The 14,748-nt window shown below is 33.7% G+C and overlaps 1 protein-coding gene across 2 annotated transcripts in view; it reads left to right on the top strand.

Annotated features, from left to right (window-relative positions):
• Positions 1–14,748, top strand: part of LPIN2 (lipin 2) — a 98,039-nt gene that overhangs the window by 26,488 nt on the left and 56,803 nt on the right. For both annotated transcript variants that reach the window (XM_051970390.1, XM_051970389.1), the window contains exon 2: positions 14,401–14,601. In XM_051970390.1, the coding sequence (XP_051826350.1) occupies positions 14,410–14,601 (192 nt within the window). In that variant the 5' untranslated portion in view covers positions 14,401–14,409. The remainder of the gene's footprint in view (positions 1–14,400; positions 14,602–14,748) is intronic.

The raw sequence follows: 14,748 nt of genomic DNA, 5'->3' as shown, positions 1-14,748 counted from the left end.
AAGAATCTAGATTTTTTTATAAACTTTTTCCCTTAAATATGATTTCAAGATAGTATGATTCAAAATAATGAAGATGACACAGTGAAATGAAATATGAAAAGCCGCTTTTTTGAGACTGGAGAATTTTAAAATAAACCTGCACATCTTGCGCAATAACGAACCTCTTTTACTTTAGTGTCCAAGTAGTTTAATAATCAAATGGAAAGTGTGCCTTTTGTACCTTTCAGTACCTGCCACTGCCTTGCACATAATAGGTGCTTAATATTTCTTGAAGAATCATGGGAAATTATTAATGGAATCATAAAATGTTAGAGCTGGATATCTTATCCAGGGTTATAGAATTTCACTTAAAAGGCTATCTATTCCAATACTCTCATCTTACAGATAACAAAACTGAGTCCAAAAGACAGTTTGGGGCTTTCCCAAAGTCACAGATAGTAAGTGGCTAAATTGGGATTTGAACCCATAGGCCCTGATTTCAAATTCAGCACTCTTTCTACCAGCTTCTTATCAGATGAAAGGTGGGGATATTCAATTGTTCAAAATCAAAACTAGGTGGTGAAAGTCCCCTATAGTCCAGGGCTTTCTCTCAATCAAATTTTCATAGTCCTGTCAGTTGACTGTGGATAATGATGCTGACCCCTCACTCCCACAAGGGAAGTCCTATTATTGTACTCCATTGATCAGCCATTGCCTTGCTTCCTAATCTCATCTTCTGCCTTCAGCACAAGACCTTTTTTTGCTCAGGCTCTGTTCATCTTGTATCCCTAATACTAGACTGGATATTATGTTTTCTCTGTCTTCTGTCAGGCTAAGGTAAAAAAGAGCCACAATGCCCCAAATGCCTGACTTATCATTCAGAACATTTTCCCCCTGAGAAGTCCACAGGCCTGACTGCCCCTGTGGGGCATTTACAATTTAAAAACCTCACATTTTTTTCTCTATCACCCTTTGTGACAGGGCTTCTGAGTAGGGGGTAGTGACATTAAACTATATCTCTCAATTGTTTCTTAGTGGGTTCTCTTTATAATTAAACATTTGGGGACAGTTAGTTAAAGACTTGCTCTTGTGTTTATTGGGTATATACTCTTGGCAATAGAGGTTATAGTTTAGAGTCAGATCTTTTAAACTTTGCTGGTATCCTAATTCCAGGTCCTTCACTTGCCTTGGCCTGTTTAATTGTTTAGAATTGGTAGAAGCCAAGCTTGTACTGTTCTTCCTTGTATAAGTCAGCTTAGAATTAGTCTGCCGACATAAACTTTGCCCTTAACCCCAGTTAGTATTCTTGCTTATAAGTGTATTCTGTAGAGGATAAAATGTCTGAGCAGTAGTGTGCAGGTAAAATTGTGCCAATTACTGGAAATGTCTCATCCTGTTTATTATTGGTCAGTACCATCATCTTTATCTATAATAGTAATAATCTTTTCATTTATGTTATGCCCTGTACTTTGACATCTGTTAATAATCCTTTAATTTTTCATTTATATACAAACACTGTTGAGAGGAAATGATTCACTCAAAGAAAATTTGAAATGTAAAATCTTAAATTCTGTGATCAGGGACTTAAAAATAAAACTTTTTTCTTTTTTATTTAGGGGGAAATGAGGAAAAGATATTTTTAAATCTTATATTCTTTACTTCTGATAACAGCTTTTCTTTTTCTTTACTTCTTAAAGCTTATGTTATAACATAAAATAGAAATGCTTTCTAAATATTCTGACTTTTGAAAACCCACTTGTGAAATCTCAGTTTTGTTGAAGAGTTAAAAAAAAGAAAGCGATGGACCAATCTTATTTTTATAAGAGAAAATTTTAATATATGCATAGATCAAGGACAGAATCTTATAGAGCTCATTTTTATGAGTTTAACTTTAGCCCATATCTAAAGGAGGATAAATGTCTAAGAGGATATCAAAAAGGAAAAAATTTACAGAAAACGGAAGCATCTGCTGCAGTAATCCAAGGAGCAAGTGAAGCAAGAGCTTTGAATCTCTAGGTGGTTTTTGTTTTCTTTGAGCTTTATCAGAACTCTCTTAGAATTACAGGGCGCTCTCATAGTTGATGGGGTTGTGAAAAATATTAATCACTTTTATTTTTCTCATAATCCTATATGCCTGGCCCATAATAGGTACCTCATAAATGTCTATTGATTGATTACAGAATAAATGTTTTAGTTTAGCTAAAATAGCTGGTTAGAACAAATAATCTCTGCAAGGAAACTGGGCAGGAGAGGGACAGTTTAATCACAGGAAATACACATTTCACCTAAATTCTGTGGTTTTTTTCCCCTGTCCTTGCCTTTTTTTCTTACTCCTGGAAAAAACCTTCCAGAATACATCATAAATGATAGCAGTCTGAATATAATTAAATTAATAACGAGTTGCATGAGAAAAATTTGCAAATCTTTCTCTTCTTCAAAGGGGAATTTGCAAACAGAAGCCATATTCTCTGATGTCAACATGAGCTCCACAGTCTGGATGCAGATAACAAAGCAATGGAAATGACTAAGCTTGCTTGAAGTCAGAAAATCAGGTCTGAGTCTGGCCTGTGAGACTTCTGGCTGTGATCACAGGCAAATCCCTTAATTTCTTTAAACCTTAGTTCTCTATCTGTAAAATGGATATCTTAATATCTGTGACACTTCTCTTACAGGGTACTTGAGATTCTTTGAAAAAATAATATATGCAAAGTATATGTACAATGTGCTTAATATGTGTAAACAACCATAAAGCTCTATAGAAATGTCAATTATTATTATCAAAAACATTAATATAGGAATAAGAGTTAGAGTGTCAGACATACAGAAATGTTTATTGGTTTATATACACAGGAAGGCTAGTAAGTAAATACTTTCTTTAAAAAAGAAAACTTCTGTACTATGGAATTTCATCTTCAGATTCCATTTAGTCTTTGACCTTTATCTTCTTTTGGATCAAACAGATTCTCAGCATTGTTTTTCTCAAGTGTTGTTCTTTATATAAAGCAGATGAAAGCTGAGACTGAAGAATTTCTTTCCTTTAACTACTAATTCTTCAGCCTTGGCAGTTAGACTAAACCTTTGACCAATATGCCCTTGTTAGCAATATTAATAAGGTGGGAGTGGAAACCTCTGTAATCTTCAGTGATCACACAAGTTATTTCTAAGTTGAAGTTCTCTTGTAATTACTGATTTAAAAATTTTGAATGACCATCTGCTGTTTGGAGATTCAGGCAACTAAGGAAAAGTTTAACATTCCAGTTTAGCTTATTTTTGTTGGGGAATTTAGTGATATTTAGGGGGAGGAGAGAGAATAACTGAATATGTGTTTCCTGTTCCCACAGCCTTTCACAGTAATGTGAGGGTTGCCATCCTTTGTATAGAGAATTGGTAGTCTTAAGAGATTTTCTTACCACACTGGCTTTTGTTTCTTTTGCAGGATTGTCATGAGTTGCTATTTGTACTATCCATAAATAGGGAGGAGAAGCTTTCACAAGTCAACCTGTTCTAAAGAATTTGTATCCTAGTAATTTCTATGCCTTAGTAAATACCAATTGCTAAAATCGTTCACTGGCTTTATTAAAAACTTGCCCAAAATACATTATCTTTGTGTTGAAAGTATTTGATCCTGTAATATTTCCTAATACAAAATATGATTCAAGAGTTCCATATTAGTACCCTCAATTATATTAGATATTCACTGCATAAGATAATTAGAAAATATACTTGATTGAATGCATTAGTAAAATTTTAATCAGAAGAAGCTTGTCTTCCCTCCTTAAAATCCCCAAATAAGAAGTCAATTACCTTTTAGCTTGTTTCTGATATTGATGATGTCATCTCTGTGAATACTTCTTCTAATAAAGAATGCAATATTCTTTGCATTATATATATGTTCATGAGATGCCATGACACAAAAAAACCCCAAACAAACCCATTTACTGATGAGCCAATAATTATGAATCTCTCCAAACTAGGTACACTAGTTATAACTTCAGCTATATTCAAAACTTTGTCACTGAGTAAGACCTTGTAAGAAAAACTGATGACATTGTCACATACAACCTATTCCTTATGAAAATTATTTTTTAAAGAAAAGAATACAAGCTATCTTCAGTTATTTTCACTAATTCTAGGCACAGATTAATTACAAAGTATTTTTGTAATGTCAAGTCATGTTTCAGTGGTGGCCATAGTCAAAAAATTCATCAACAAGTTATTTATCAGATTCATCAGTAGAAATTAGACATAGTTTGTAACTATGACTGTATTTGAAACAAAAAAGCACTTTATTAGAATCATAGAATCTCAGAGTTGAAAGGCATCTCAGAAGTAGTTTTATGTGTATCATGGCAGGAATCTTCATAGCATGGTTAACAAAGTATTGGTTTAGTTTTTGCTTGAAGACCTGCAGTTATGGGGAACTCAAAGTCCCTTTAAAAAGCAATTACACTTTGAAGAATTCTTCATGTTTTTCCTTATAACAACTGGAAAGTCTGCCTCCTTGAAACTTCTACCATTGTTCTCCATTCTTTAAACAAGTCTAATCCTGTTTCCAAATGACAGAACTTCATACACTCAAAAGTATCATCTCCTACGCATGCATCTTCTCTTTTAAAAGGCTAAATATCCTGAGCTCCTTCTAACTAGACTTTGTTTGGTATGGTTCCCATTCCCCCTACTATTTTGAATAGTTTTCTAGTCTTTGACATCCTTGCTAAAAATAGGATGTCTGGAATGAATATAATACTCTGGATGTAGTCTAACCAGAGTAGAATACCGAAGGACTATAATTTCTGTAGTCTGGTCACTCTGCTTATGGTAATGTAGCCTAAGATTAGAAAAGACAACTTAAACTTAAATTTAAACTATTAAATTCTCCTATGGGACTTGGAGTCAATTAAAAGCTCAAGATCTTTTTCATATGAACTATTATTTAGCATAGAAAGTCATTCTTGGAGAGAGAAAAAAAAAGTACGCTGCAAAGAACAAAAGAAAATTTAGAAAAAAGCACAGAAAAGCATGTAGCTTTGAAAATGAAGGCTAGTAATTATTGCAGAGTTTGGATTTTTTTTTAAGTAAACAAAACATAGATATAAATATTGAAGATACCTAAAGACAGAGGCTACAATGCTCTACTACAGAGACTTCCTTTCACACTGGAAATTCATTCATTTGTCCTCCTCACTAAAGATATTTTGTCCGGTTCTGAATCCATGTAACTGTACTATTAAGCAACATAGATCATTCTGTCTTGTCTATAAACAATAGAAGGATTATGGAAGATAATCAAAGCTCTCCAAAATCTGACACCACCCAGATTTTCTGACTATATCTCATAATACTCTGGAGTCCTATCAAGTCAAGAAGCATTTGTTAAATGTCTACTATATGCCATGGTTCTATCCTTTCCACAACTGCTCCTTCTACTCTGAAAGTTCTCCTAGCCCCATTATCAGTAGTGATTTCCCTACTTTGACTCCTGGAATCTCCTAATATATTTTTGGCACCTCTTTAATGCAGGTACCATGTATTACTTTGTATAATAATTATCTATAACAGCTACACCTAATTATCTGTTTGTGTAATTATAATAATTTTGTCATGTTTTGCTGCATGTAAACTGTAAATTCCATGAAGAACAGAAAATGTGTCTTCTCTTAATTTATATCTTCTCTTCCACTGAGCACATTTCTCTGTATATTATGGGCTTTTATTAATTGTTTATTGAATTTACTTTGTTGAATTGAAGGATATTCTAAATGACTTTGACTAATTTTTTGTTGCTATGGGCTCATTTTTGTGTGACCTGCCTTTGATGTACCCATAATAACTTGTGGTAATTACCACTTCCCATTCTAAGTGATCAGAAACTATCTTTGTAATCACTTGTTTTCAAATTTTTCCAGGCCCACTGACTCTTAGTTTATAATTGACCTTCTTTACTTTAAAAATTACAATATTTGTCCATCTCCAGATCTTTGGTATCTCTGTGATTCTCAAAGATTTTTCATGGATTACTAACAGCAGTTTAGCAGTCACAATTATTGGGACTTTTAATGCCCTAGGATGTAGCTTGAAAAGGCTTCTGGGCCTCTGGTGACCTGATCCAGATTAAATGAGGTTGACTAAATGCTCTGGTCTAAATGCTCTCTTATTGTGTCTTTAGGATCTCAATTTAACTAGTTTTGGATTTTTCTTCCCAGTGTGAAGCTCATTCCTGCTGATAGAGAAAAGACAGTAGAAATTGAATAATTCCATCTTTCTTCCTGTTATCACATTCTCTCTCCTAAACATTGGTTCTGTTCTTTATTTCATTTGTTATTGTTATGATAAAAGAATAATGGCTGCCATGTGTGTAACACTTCAAGGCTTGCAAAGCACTTTGCCTATGTTCTTATTTGATCCTCTTAAGAAGACTATGTATAAGGTACTAAAAGTATCACCCCCATTTTTCAGATAAGAAAGCTGAGGTTTATTAAATAGGTTAAACACTTGTCCAGTGCCATCTGGTTAGTATCAGAGGTTGGATCTGATACCAGGTAACTCCTGACTCCATATGTATCAATTTGTCCAGTATACCACACTGATTCTCCTAGATCACATCTATTCTTTATCCTCTGGAAACTCTAGGCACAATGTACATTTAGTACATGCAGAGAGCAAAATAAGATTTAAATGGGTACATAAAGATACTATAAATTATAGTGATTCCATAGCTAAAAAAAATTCAACAAAACTATAAGGAATATTTAGCTACTTAATAAATTAGGGTTTTCTTAAGATTAATTATTTATTTTAAATAATTGGTCATTATTTAAGGTCACAAGTGGGCATGAGTAAATGAAAAAAAAAACTAAGATAAATATACATGTATATACACAGATATATGGAGATATGTGTATATATGTTTATATATCACACATATTTGGGGATGTGTGAATATGCATGTGTCTACACATATAACATACATGCACATACACATTTGGAGCAAATCCAAAATCCAAGTGTACAAAAATTAATAATTTATGGATAAATCCTTTTATAAGTTGAATTTTTCAAATATATTTTGATGTTATCCTATTAACAACAACAATAATATTTTGATTCAAATACACCTTTCCAAAATTTCATCTATTTTAGGAATTAAAGAATGTTTGGTTTTCTTTTGTCTTATGTTTCGTAGAAATGTTTCAGGATCAGTCAGCACTTAATATACTGATGCTCATAATCAATGCACAGGACCTGGATCTTATTTGTTTTGATTGGGCTACATACTAAATACACATTACTAATACCTTTTCTCATCATAAGTTGTAAATATACCTCTAATCATTATTTTTCTTATTCTTATTTGCCATGCTTTTTTTATTGAATCTTTAGTTTTATTGAAGTAGTTAATAGTGTAAAGGCATCATATTCAAAGTAGAAGACCTTTGCATAGTACCTTTGCAATTCCTCCTCTTCCTCCTCCTTCATCCTCTTTATTCTTATTTCCAATCATTCTATTTTTTTAGCTTATTTGCCTTATCAGGAAGAGGTAATGATGATTTAAGAGGATAATGGATTTGTTTAAGGAAAAACTGAAGTCAGAGAGAACAAATCAGAAATTCTTTCAATAGTTGAAATGAGACGTGATGAAGATCTATATTAGGCGATAGTTGTGTAAGTGAAGAGAAAAAGTGTTTTTGAGAGAAAATGAATATTTAGCAAAAAATTGGATCTGTGGGGTGGATTATGAAGTCAAGAATGATTCCAGATATTATTGTTCTGTAAGAAATGACCAACAGGATGAATACAGAGAGGACTGGCGAGACTTACATGAACTGATGCTAAGTGAAATGAGCAGAACCAGGAGATCATTATACACTTCGACAACAATATTGTATGAGGACATATTTTGATGGAAGTGGATTTCTTTGACAAAGAGACCTAACTGAGTTTCAATTGATAAATGACAGACAGAAGCAGCTATACCCAAAGAAAGAACACTGGGAAACGAATGTGAACTGTCTGCATTTTTGTTTTTCTTCCCGGGTTATTTTTACCTTCTGAATCCAATTCTCCCCGTGCAACAAGAGAACTGTTCGGTTCTGCAAACATATATTGTATCTAGGATATACTGCAACATATCCAACATATATAGGACTGCTTGCCATCTAGGGGAGGGGGTGGAGGGAGGGAAGGGAAAAATCGGAACAGAAACGAGTACAAGGGATAATGTTGTAAAAAAAATTACCCTGGCATGGATTCTGTCAATATAAAATAATTATTAAATAAAAATTAAAAAAAAAAAAAAAAAAGAATGATTCCAGGTTTGTGGACCTTAGTGCCTTCAACCACAATAGGGAAGTTTAAAAGAGGGGTGGATTTGGTGGAAAGGATGATTCAGGCTGTGGACCTGGTGAGTTTTTGAAGTCTCAGATCTGTCAAGAGGTCCAAATAGACTGTTTACTAGTTGGAGAAGTAGGAAACAACTATATGAAATTGAATTGAATTGTAGGAAAGTGATGAGACTATCAAATGAAAGATAAGGCTCAGTATACCTGTGGTTGGGGTATGATATGGATTGTAATCCAGCTAAGGAGACTATAAAGAATAGTCAGACAAGTAAAAAAAAAAAAAAAAAAAGATTCCAAAGAGAGAAAAATCAAGAAAACCAAATAGAATATAAAGGAGTAGATGGTACTCAATGATGCCAAATTCTCCAGTGGTTAAAGTAAAAGAATAAGGACCAAGGAGAGGCAGATTATGCATTAAGACAACATTGGTTACTTTGGAAAGTATAGCTAGGGTTAAAGGATGAGGTAGAAAGGCAGGTTTCAGAAGGTTTAGAAGAAAAGAAGTGGATGCACTAAGTATAAATGATTTTTTTCAAGGAATTTGACTGAAAAAAGAGGAGAGAATCATAGGATCTAGAAAAGGGTGTTTTAAATTTTTTATTTATTTTATTTAAATAATTTATGTTTTATTTACATAAATAAATTAAATTTTAAAATAATTTAAAAAATAATGGAGAAACGTACCTATTTGTAGGCAATAGGAGCCAGGGTATGGAAAGAGATTGAAGATTAGAGAGAAGGGGTTATCAGTGAAAACAGTCTGTTTTGTGACCCTGTGACTTAATGCTTCTAAGACTATAAGATTGATGTTATCAAGTGTCAGTAGACAAGGAAATTTCCTCATTGGGAGGGCATTCTCTAGAAGCAAAGAATTCACAAATCTAACCAAAAAAATAGAAGGTATTATATGAGAAGCTAAGGATAGATGTATGAGATGGCCCTGCTTTCAAGGAGCTGATAGAATAGAAAAAGTAATGACAGTTTTTGATAAATGTTTTACAGCCGACTTTGGAGGACCAGGAAAAAATGTATGACAACACACTTTTAAATTTAATTTTTACTATTAATATTTTTGCTATCACTTTCTTAGGGCTAGATGATCAATGAAACTATAAATCAGGCCTGATTTGCAGTTTGCTGATTTCTGAGGTGTCAATGCTCATGCTAAATTTAGCAATAAATTTCCTCCAGATTTAAGTGGACTCCAGTAGGCCCCTAAAAGACACAGGTGTATCTAACTAATAACACAAGTTAGACTACAATTGTATGCATCAGACATCACAACAAGAAACAATTATAATATAGTGGGAAGAATACTAGTCTTGGAAGTTAGAAAGCCTGGTTTTGAGTCATGACATTGGCATTTACTAGCTCCACATCCATGGACAAGTTATTTACCTTTCTTGAACACCTTAGTTTCCTGATTTTTAAAATGGCTTTTTGTGTGTGTGTGTTAGCTTTGGATATGAAAAGTTCAAGGAGAAGAGGCTGACTTTCATAGAAAAATCAAGAAAACATCATAGAGTAATGAATATAGAAATATGTTTAGAAGAATTGCATGTGTTTAACCTATATTGGATTGCTTGCTGTCTTGAGGAAGGGGAAGAGGGGAGAGAAAGAAAAAAAATTTGGAACATAAGATTTTGCAAAGGTGAATGTTGGAAACTAATTTTGCATATATCTGGAAAAATAAAATACAATTTAAAATTACAAAAAAAAAAAAATTCATGCTAAAAAAAAAGAGAGAGAGAGAGCATCATGGAGGAGGAGGTAGCACCCGAATCGGTCTTATTAGGGGTAAGGTTCTCCTACTTCAGATAGTATTTTTTTGATATTTTTACTTCAGGGAAAGGTTGTTTTATTTCCTGCTGTCAATATCAATACTATTTCATATTTGGCATTCTAGTGAAGTCTATGGATCCCTTCTCAGAATTTTTAAAAAATTCATCTTTGAAGGAAATGGTTAATTTCAGTTGATGGTTAGTAAAAATAAAGTTATATTTTTCTCTTCCCCTGAAATCTTTTCACAGACCTCTTAGAATTAGATAGACTCCATGTAAAGAATTCCTGTCCTATATGAAATCCTTTTTGAACCTTCTTTTAATTACTACTATACTCTCTACCAAAATTCTCTTGTATTCATGTTAAGTAAATTATTTATGTATTTAGGGATTCATAGCTTTTATTTCTCATTAGAATCTTGAGGGCATTTTTGTTTGACTCTCCATTGCTTAGCACAGTTCATGGAATTTGCTAACCAATCAATAAATGTTTGTTAATTGATTCATAATGCACATCTTGTCTCCATTTAATAACACCTATTACATGTAAAAACTGAAATCTTTTGATTCCTTGTCCAATGTTTTCCCCACTGTACCTTACTACTTGTAGCAGTGCTTTTTCTCTTAGCATTAGAGATCTAGTGTGATCCAAGACTTAATTAAATACTTCATAGACATGGGGTGTTGTTCTTGTAGTCCTAGATGTTTCTGTTGAGTAAATAATTATGATGTAATTTCTGCTCAAAACAGGGCCTCCTCCAAAGGTTGATTACATGCTTTTCCCTCAAACACGCCCAAGTGCAAAGCTCTTCCTTCTGCCTTGTTTGTACTTTAACAGAGTTGCTGTTTTTCATTATCACAGAATAGTACATCTCCCTGTGTGTCTGTCATTACTTTTGTTATTTCAGTATTCATCATATAAACAGAACTCTTCATGCCTGCTAATCGAAGGCCAGTAATTTGACAGCCTGTATTTTTCTATATTTAGAAATCAACATTAACACAATAGTTTTTTCTTACATAGGCAGCATATCACTTAACCATGGTAATTAAAAACATCTTGAATGAATATAAATGTTCTTAATTAGGAACCTAATGTTCCATTTTTCACTAATGTCTTCTCTCCCAAAGCTTATATATTTTAACTTTAAAAAAAGTAAATTTACAATGTTAAAAATTCATTAATAATTGAGCTGCTTAACCTGACAGTTGAGAAAACTGAGTCCCTGAGAGGTGACAGCATATGCCTATACTTATCTTGCTAATTGGTGGCAAAACTGGAACAAAGTAGTAGTATCTAGGTCTCCTGATTCCAAATTTGATGGAATTTTTAATATTATACTATATATATAACAGTTATGAATATAGTTGTGCCTTCCTGTATAAAATAAAAGGACTATTTCCTTTCTTTTTTTCTATTGTATTCCCAAAGCATTTAATATATGCTTATTGATTGTTGCTGGATTGATTGGTAAACGGAGTTAGAAGAATGGATTTCAGATCATACTGACATAGGGAACGACTTCTAGTAAAACAAGTTAGTACCTTCTCTAGCAACATATAGTTTTAGAAAGATGCCTAGATCCCTAAGAAGTTCAGTGCTTTACCCTGAGTCAGATAGTCAAAAAGTGTCAGAGAGAGGAATTGAACCCACATCTTGGCTTCAAAGCCAGCTTTCTATCCAGTGCATCATAGTGCCTATTTGTTTCACTAGATTTACTTTTTTTGTTTCCCAAGCAAGAGCAACTACTAGTGGATAATATATAAGTTTATCTCTTATAAATATCAGAGTGCTGGTTTTAAAATGTTATCAATCAAATATCAACTAAAACCTGCATTCCTTGGTAGCTGCCTAATTAATAAAAGTCTGCTGAGCAACAAACATCATTACATTACCTACAGAAAATAACAATTTCAAAAGGTTTTTTCTTTCAAAATGGTGTAATGGAAAAACACTGGATTTGGACTTAGGACATTTCAAATCTCCTATCTTTCACTAGACATGAACTTGGGAAAGTAATAGTTTCTTTGGGCATGAGTTTCTCTTCTTTGTGAAATGAAAGAAATTTGACTAAGAGGACTTCTGAAATTTCTCTTTTAACTGAGCCTGAGCTCCTGAAATATAGGCTTTAAGTGTGAATTAATTGACACTGGACATCTTGCTGCTCTTTTTTTTTTTTTTAAATTTTCAGAAACTATTTCAAGGTCTAGAGTTGATTATTGTAACTCAGACAAAAGATTTAATTGCTTTTCATGAACTTTTTTTTACTGTTGCAAAGTGCAGCTTAATGAAAGTTAAACTTGTCAAATTAATTCATTTTTTGAGTTAATCTGTGGAATATATAAAAGTTTAATTCTCCCTACAAATTAGACTGGAAACTTCCTAAGGCATGTACTTTATTTTATCTAATCTTTGCATCTCACTGGTCATTTAGTATATTATTCTGTTATACAGTTGTCTTTTAGTTAATATTTGTTGAATTTATTGCTCTTGAATAAAAACCTATCTTATGCTACAAAACGCTTAATGTCAATCATTTCTTCTAAGTAATGTCATTAGAGTAGCAAGGCAAAGGAAGCTGAGGGTTTTTTACTCATTTTTCCACAGTTTCTGGCTGGTGTTCTGACTATGTGTGAGTTTTCCATATCTGTAAATGCTTTGCAATAATCTTTATCAGCTTAAAGCTACTCTTAATTCTTTTTTCCCCTGTGACTCTAAAATCTAAATTTTAGATCTAAAATTTTAATTGTTTAAGATCTAAAAGAACTAAACAGGTTATGTTAACATCTTATTTTAAAGATCCTTGGCATGCAGAGAGAGTATTTTTGAGATTAAGAGATTTTAAGGCATTGAGACCCCCCACTTTTGCCTGAAGGTTAACAGGCCCTAGCTACAATCATGTCACAATGACTATGAGAAAGAAAGACAGTAAGTCACTCATTGATGGGGAGGGTAAGGGGAAGAATAGGCAGTGTTCACCCATTAAAGCTGATCATTCCTGGCAGGAACAATGGGGCCTATTTTAAAGATTGAGGAATTCATTAGAGGTGGGAGCAAGGAAACTTTAGGCAAATTAAGGTTTTTTTCCCCAAATTTTTTCACAGCTCTTCTGGAGGCAGTTCACTCTAGCTAACCTCTGGATACTTTTATCACATCTAAACTTCAGAAATTTTGAGACCTTTCTGTAGATATTTAGGGTATTTAGGTATTAGGTTCTACTATTAAATCTGAAATTGTGTTTTGGAAGAGAGAGAAAATGTTGTATTTTGAAATAACATTAAATGTCTTCTTTTAAGGAAGGTGATAAGAATGAAAGCATGTGTTAATTTCATTTAGTTTACGAAATACAAAGATATATCATTCCTGGAAGAATTAATTTCATTCCAAAGCTGTTTGTCAGTTTGTTGTTTTGGAATTCAGAATGGTTTTCCCATAGAAACAATATAAAAATGTTTATAATTTTATAAAGAGCAGTTAGGTTCCTAAGTTAGCTGGTAAAGGACTTTAAAACCATAATGTCACTAAATTACATTATGTTCTCTCATATTAGACTTTACTATGGAATCTAACAACCATGTATAATGTTGTTTCTATGGGAAAACTTATTCCAAGTTCTATTTTAGGACTCTGGGCTGTGGAGAAGGGATGCTTCTTTCTTCTCTCTCCAGTATTAGCTACAGTAATGAAAGTGGGATTTCCAAAGGCCTGAGGTAGCAGGGAAGGGAGTCCAAACAAGAGGAGGGATAGAAGGTGGGGAGGGAGGGAGTTTTTCTGGGGTCAGTTGGTGAGAATGAGGGATCTAGGACTTCAGACCAGGCAGTCAAAGCCATATGGGGGAAATCACAGTCTTCAGGTGGTGGTCGTTATGGGCTGGGAGGGCGGGTCTAGATCTTTGGCACATGGTAGTAGCGGGGATTATTTACCTGGGACTTGAGTGGCAAGTATTGTGAGGGTCCTTCAGTAGTAGTATGAGTAGTCTAATATTCATCATATAGTAGGTGTAGATTTATGGGTCTTGGCTATTGAGAAATCAGCATTGCCAATGAACAAGAAAGGAAAAAGAAAGGAGGGGAAAATACCCACCTGCAGCTTTGTCAGGGAGAAAAGATATAATGGAAGAGGAGAAAGGTGTTACAGCCAATCATAAGGAAAGCTTGTCAGCGAGCATTCCAAGTTAAAGGATCTTGTAAAAATTTCACAAAGTATAAAAAAATCTGGCTACCTGGAATGACCTCTTGATGCCAAATGGATCATATCTATGATTTTTATCATTTAATTTCTATTTTTTTCTTTTTTTTAGTCTCAAACCATGAATTATGTGGGGCAGCTGGCTGGGCAAGTCATTGTTACTGTGAAGGAGCTCTACAAGGGCATTAATCAAGCCACACTCTCTGGATGCATTGATGTTATTGTGGTCCGGCAGCAGGATGGCACCTATCAGTGTTCTCCTTTTCACGTTCGGTTCGGGAAACTTGGAGTCCTCAGATCAAAGGAAAAAGTGGTAAGTATCACCTCTAGCAGCCTATTTTTAAAGGGGACTAATTATCAATCAGTTACCAAGTATTTATTGTCTTTTAGATCTCCCCCACCCCCAAGTCAAATTAATGACAGAGGTATGAATAGGCAAGTTTGACATTGAAGGTTTGAG

This window comes from Antechinus flavipes, chromosome 1 (genome assembly GCF_016432865.1).
Source record: "Antechinus flavipes isolate AdamAnt ecotype Samford, QLD, Australia chromosome 1, AdamAnt_v2, whole genome shotgun sequence".
Taxonomy (NCBI): domain Eukaryota; kingdom Metazoa; phylum Chordata; class Mammalia; order Dasyuromorphia; family Dasyuridae; genus Antechinus; species Antechinus flavipes.
This window is presented reverse-complemented; position numbering and strand designations above follow the sequence as displayed.